We start from the raw sequence: 6,000 nt of genomic DNA, 5'->3' as shown, positions 1-6,000 counted from the left end.
AATAAGATAATAATCAGTATTCATTTCTCTTGTTCATGTTACCAAGGTGACGGTGCTGTATTGAACTAACAACATGGAATATGGTGATAAAAATCCTTGCATTCAATATAGCACCTTATCACATTATAAGGATGTCTTGAATCACTTCACAAGATATACTTTAAAGTCTAGTGACTGTGTATTTGTAGACCAAATATGCCAGTCAGTGTGTGCACAGCCAGAAACAGCAGGAAGTGAATGACCAATTTTATTTGGAGCATTGCTGGCTAGGATAAGGTGAGAAAATTCCTTCTCTTTTCAAACAGTGCCACTAGATCTTTGACATCCACTTGAACAAGAATCTTGGTTTAATTTTTCATCCAAACGATGGCACCTTCGACAATGCAGCGCGCCCCTACAACAACAAATACAACAAATTGCATTTGTATAGCAGGAGGATGTCCCAAGGAGTTGAATTGGAATGTTCGCCTTGACTTGTGAGTTAAAAATGCTGACATGGGTCTTGAACCCATATTCTTCTGACTCAGTGATGAGAGTGTTATCAAGTGAGCCAAGCTGACACCTGCCTGGATGGAATAATGCTGTTCAACAGGCTTCTGAGTTTCAAACTTGCCTGCCTGGTAAGACTTGCATCAATGCCGTGGAGTGACATAGAACAAGCTCCCACCTGTTACTGCTCTTCAAACAAATATGATGTGTTCCTCATCAAAGTCATTTGGACACAAGGAGCCTTTGAGAGGAGGTTCAGCTTGTCTCTATAAGGAGTGCAACAAAATTAGGTTACGATTCCCCCATAGCAGCCAGCAGTCATGCAACTTTGATAGAGATTATATAGCAAGTCCCTTCCAGTTCATAGGAGCATAGTACCGGAGACTAACAGGATGAAAAGGGAGAAAATAATAAGGAAAAACAAAAATACGTATTGCTTTATAAATGATTTAGGATACTGTACATGTTAGAACAGGTATGTGGAACATTGCGAACAGGTGCATAAATGCAGTTGCACAACTCTCTGTCAATTAGTTTGTGGCTTATGCCCTTTGTGAGTTATTATAGACAATGTGTGACAGGTAAGTGTGGAAGTACAGAAATTACTCCCTGATCATGTGATCACAAAATAGCTTACTTGCAACTTTGTCATTCAGGGGTTATGTGAACAAGTCACGGAATATGTGATGTGTTTCAGCATTACAGTGCTTAACAGCTACCCGACACTCAGCCTCTTTATGTCGTGAAAGTAGTTGTGAGGTTGCAACACATTTTTAAAAAACAATTCTACAAGGGTGACACAGAGTCAAGCTTAGAAAAGGCAAGGTGACCAGTTAACTTAACTTTGCATGCATGCGCCAGAATGTTTACTGGGTGGATTAGTATCTCGGATGCAGTTAAGTCACATTCATAGAAATTTACAGGACAGAAAGAGGCCATTTGGCACATCAAGTCTGCACTGGCTCTCAATGCAAGACGTACTTTCAATCCCACTGTCCTGGCCTATCCCCACACCATCCCTTACACCCCTTCAAGTGTCCCTAAATTCCACGGGAAATTAAGATAGTGATTTAGTGAACAAATTGATTGAGAACAATGAGAGATGGAGCAGTGTGTTAATTTGTTTTTACTTTGGGACCCTTCAGATACATCTCAACAGTCTTTTCCCATCCTGTTCTGAGTTCCTGATCTCAGTTTTATTGGCACAGGGAGCCACCAAATGTAAGTTAGCTGGTTCTCCATGAGGAGTTCAGCCAAATCATAATAATAATCCTTGTATTTGATATAGTGTCTCATCACATTATCACAATGTCTCAAAGCGCTTTCCTGGGTTTTACTGTGAAGGTTATTGAATGTGTATTTGTAGGCGAACGTAGTAGTCAGTTGCATACAACAATGTCCCACAAACGGCCACGAACTGAAAGACCAATTTTATTTAGGTGATTGTTGACTAAGATAAATTACCATAAAATTCCTCCCTAGAAGTTAGGCGTAGAGCAGCTTTGGTAGAGATTGCGTATCAAGTTGCTCGTTTCTCTGTTCCTGGAGCCTCAATCTGTCTGAAAAATGAATGCAGACGTGAGGACTGTATCGCCTGTATTCATTTTTCAGCCAGATTCTTGAATTCTGCAGCAGTGGAGTAATTCTGGACAGTATTAGACACAAGACGTATGTCGTGTGTTATTTATAACAGCTCCTTGTTCTGTATCACAAACCGCTCAAGTTATGTGCACTACTGCTATCCTGTATTTCTGGATCTCAAGTACCATTGTTTTCTATGGACATGACTCAGACACTTCTGATTAAACAAGCGATTCCTGGAAATGGGCCATGCATTGGACAGAGGCAGGGATTACAAGTACAGTATGTAGATAATAATAATAATAATCCTTGCATTTGATATAGAGCTTTTCACGTCTTCTAGATATCTCAAAGTGCTTCACAGAATAGACTGGAAAGTGAATTGACTGTATATTTGAGAGCGAAATGCGGCAGCCAATTTGACACAGCAGTGTCCCACAAACAGTTGTGGTTTGAAGTTACCAATTTATTATTGTTTTATTTTCTTGAGGGATTATTATCTGGTGTGTGGAGTAAGGAAACTTGCCCAAGGTTTCACCCTGCCGGGAATCAAACCCAGGTCTCTCGCTTGGAAAGCGAGCGCTCTTACCACTGAGCTACAGGACTCCACAAATCAGATGAGGAGAGAACTCACACCCAGGCCAGGAATGCAAGTTCATTTGAATCCAGTTGGTTCACGAACATATAAGGCAGGGCTAAAACTGAGCTTTTTGTTCAGGCTTGCAGAAACTTTAACCTCTTGATGAAAAGCGTAATATAACCTTCTGTTGGCTGTGATTTTTTTTGTGTGTTGCCAAAGGCATCAATGGTCTTATTGTTTCTGGTTTTGTTTAATAGGGTTGGTTCAGATCAACTAAATCCAGGGTGTGAACGGAATAGTTTTTTCTCATCGTTATGTGCACAGAGTAATACAGCACCTGGCAGGAGGTGTGCAACATTTGAATAACGTACACATAGGCCTGATTTGAATTCAATTACATGGCCTTCAACCTGGAGAGATGATTTATATAAACAGATGGTTAACACTTTCACTCATGGAGTCCAATCACCTGATCTGAAATATTAAATCAATAACAATTCATACTTATATAGTGCCTCTCACCTAGGGAGAATGTCCCAAAGGGTTTTACAAAAATTGACTGGGACCCTGAACTGGAAGGGAGATAGGAGGCGTAGGGGAAGGTGAGAGTTAAAGACATAGATCTTTAGATGAGTTGTGAAAGTAGAGAGGAAGTGGGTGGGGGAGGCAGAGGGAAGAAAGTTTCTGAGAGTAGTTGCAAAGTGGCAGAAAGCTGATCCACTGATGATGGGGTGGAGATGGTAGGAAGCAGTTTAGAAAAGGTTGAATAAAGGGAATGGCTGTGGGAATAGGATTGCAGGAGATCTCAAAGGTAAGATGTGGCATGGCCATGGAAGCTTTTGAAGATAAGGAGGTAAAACTGTTAGAGGAGACACAGTAGCAACACTGGCACAGGTAGGATTGAAACCAGAAAAGCACAGAACTGTAGAGATGGAGAGGTGAAAGGTGTTGTTGAGGCGGAATGATTGAAGAGGACCAGGATTCACAGGGAGAACTGTAACAGGCAGAAGGGATGTAATGTAATTTGTGTCTTTGATCAGGGTTGTTTTGAGTGGGACGAAAGTCTGGTATTCAAACAGACTGAGAGTTCCACAGTGATTTACCTCTTTCCCCTCAATGAGTATTTATGAAATATTTATGAAATCCACACCAGGGGTTTGGCTACCTTTTTCCTCGGCCTCCAGAAGTCTGGGTTTAAGCCCTACTTGTGGGTGAAACCAAAGCAGCAATTGTCATGTTTAAAATAATGATCAACTCGGTCACAAAAACACTGCAGTGTTAAATGATGTGCACTTTTTTGTCAGATACTGGAAGATTCCTGCAACAACAACAACAAATAAACAAGTATAGCACCCTTCACAGCGGAAAGACGTCCCAGGGCTTAATATCTATCCTGCACATATCGCTCCAATGTGCATAATTATGCACATTTTAAATTGAGCATTGGAAGAGACAGCAATTTTTTTTAACATTTTATTTCTTTTCTTTCCTAAAATGGATTATCCAGGGAGAGCAATCATGGGTTCTGAAGTGATTTACCTCTTTACCCCCAATGAGTATTTATGAAATATGTATGAAATCAACACCAGGGGTTTGGCTACCATTTCCTTGGCCTCCAGACGGCTGGGTTTAAGCCCCACTGGTGGGTGAAACTGGAGCAGCAGTTGTCATATTTAAAATCATAAATGATGTATCAGAACAAGTGAGAGTCCCTCAACAATCCAACCCTCAATCCATTCTTCACAGCTTCCGCAAACTGAGCCTCGGTTTCCAAAACCCTGGAGACGTTTCTTAGAAGATGGTTGAAATTTCTTGAGAGAGATAACCGGGATTCATATGGGAAGCATTGAAAATAAATGATTCATCTTAGGCACATCAGACATTTTTGTTATATCAGTCTTACCCCCCCACGGAGCTAATGGAAACTTTGACCGTCTGGCTCAGTTTGAGTAAATAGAAGGAACAAATTATTTTGAATGAGCTCACCAAAGTCAGGAGATATTTATTTCCAAATATTCAGCCCTTTCTGTTCATCACTGAACCGGCAGTTCTAATGATTGTAAGGGAAAGGGATGAAAAGCCAACAGAAATCCTTCTCCCACTTGATGTTGAAGACTGAGAAGTTTATAAATCCTCCCAATTTTTGAACAATGATAGATTAACCCACCAGAGACCTGAAATTGCATTGGGGCCTAAGATTCCTTGCCTAGGGTGTTACTTTCAACAAGGTCAGCAATAATAATACAATAATACTAAATTTGAAATAAATATAACACCTTTCAGATCGTGAAGGCAACTCAAAGAATTTCACAGGATTCACTCTAAAATGTAGATATTTTGTAGGTAAAAGCAGCAGACAATTTGCATACAGCAATATCCCACAATCAGCCATGGACTGAATGACTAATTTTATTTGAAGGATTGTTGGCCAGGACACCATGAGAACTTCCCTTTTCTTTTCGAAGAGTGCAATGGGATCATTAACGTCCACCTGAAAAGGCATATGGTATCTTATCTTAACATCTCATCCAAATGATGGCACCTCCGACAATGGAGCACTTCACATCACTGCAGTGAAGTGTCAGCCTTGGCTTTATGAGTTCAAAGTCCTGACATGATTCACCACCTTCTGACTCTGACGTGAGAGTGCTGCCACCTGAACCAGGTTACACTGAAATCAGGAAGCACAGTAAATAGAGTTGATGCAAAACGCAACTAACAAATATATTATTTCCAGTCATGCTAATAATTCTTCACAACCACTGACCTCTGGTTCCTTTTAATGGATTAACGGATTAAATAGCTGAACATTAACATTTCTATTTATATGAAACTGTGGTTATATGAAACTTGGATTTGCAATTCCAAGGTTAGAGTGGAGGTGCAGCATTCACACTGCACAGCTCAGCAGACTCTATCACCGGTGTGAGTCTGGCTCTGTTGTTAGCACTCCTACTTCTGGATAAGCAGATTGTGGGTTCAAACCCGCACAATGAGAGTTCGGCTGATGTGGTAAGTGGGGGAACACTATATTATCAGAGCTGCTCTCTTTTGAATGAGATGATAATCTGAGCTTCTGTTTGACGGTTCGGGTAAATGTTAAAATTCCCATAACACAAAGAGAAAAGAGTTTGTTCTGTCTAAAACTCTCCAGAATAATTGGTCATTCACTTCATGGCTGTTTATTAGGCTTGGCTGGCATCTAAAAGGTGACAGTAATTACATTTGAGACATGTTGATAAGATACGATAAAAATGTAATTTATTTACAAGTACTGTAATCCTACCTTAGCTCTAAAGTATACAGTAACATTGTAATGGAGCGGATAAGCAAGCATTAGCAAACCGGAA

At 40.4% G+C, this 6,000-nt stretch overlaps 1 protein-coding gene and 1 non-coding gene across 2 annotated transcripts in view; one reads left to right on the top strand and one right to left on the bottom strand.

Annotated features, from left to right (window-relative positions):
* Positions 1–2,604: 2,604 nt before the first annotated feature.
* trnag-ucc lies at positions 2,605–2,676 on the bottom strand. Its single transcript has one exon. It is a non-coding gene; the product is annotated as a tRNA-Gly (tRNA).
* Positions 2,677–3,425: 749 nt separating this feature from the next.
* LOC103187128 overlaps positions 3,426–6,000 on the top strand; it is a 102,979-nt gene continuing 100,404 nt past the window's right edge. Inside the window, exons 1-2 of the mRNA XM_007906496.2 lie at positions 3,426–3,461; positions 5,525–5,662. Coding sequence (XP_007904687.2) covers positions 3,426–3,461; positions 5,525–5,662 — 174 coding nt within the window. The remainder of the gene's footprint in view (positions 3,462–5,524; positions 5,663–6,000) is intronic.

Source organism: Callorhinchus milii, unplaced genomic scaffold (genome assembly GCF_018977255.1).
Source record: "Callorhinchus milii isolate IMCB2004 unplaced genomic scaffold, IMCB_Cmil_1.0 Scaffold3, whole genome shotgun sequence".
Taxonomy (NCBI): Eukaryota; Metazoa; Chordata; class Chondrichthyes; order Chimaeriformes; family Callorhinchidae; genus Callorhinchus; species Callorhinchus milii.
The sequence above is the reverse complement of the archived record's forward strand: the minus strand, read 5'-3'. Positions and strand labels throughout refer to the sequence as shown.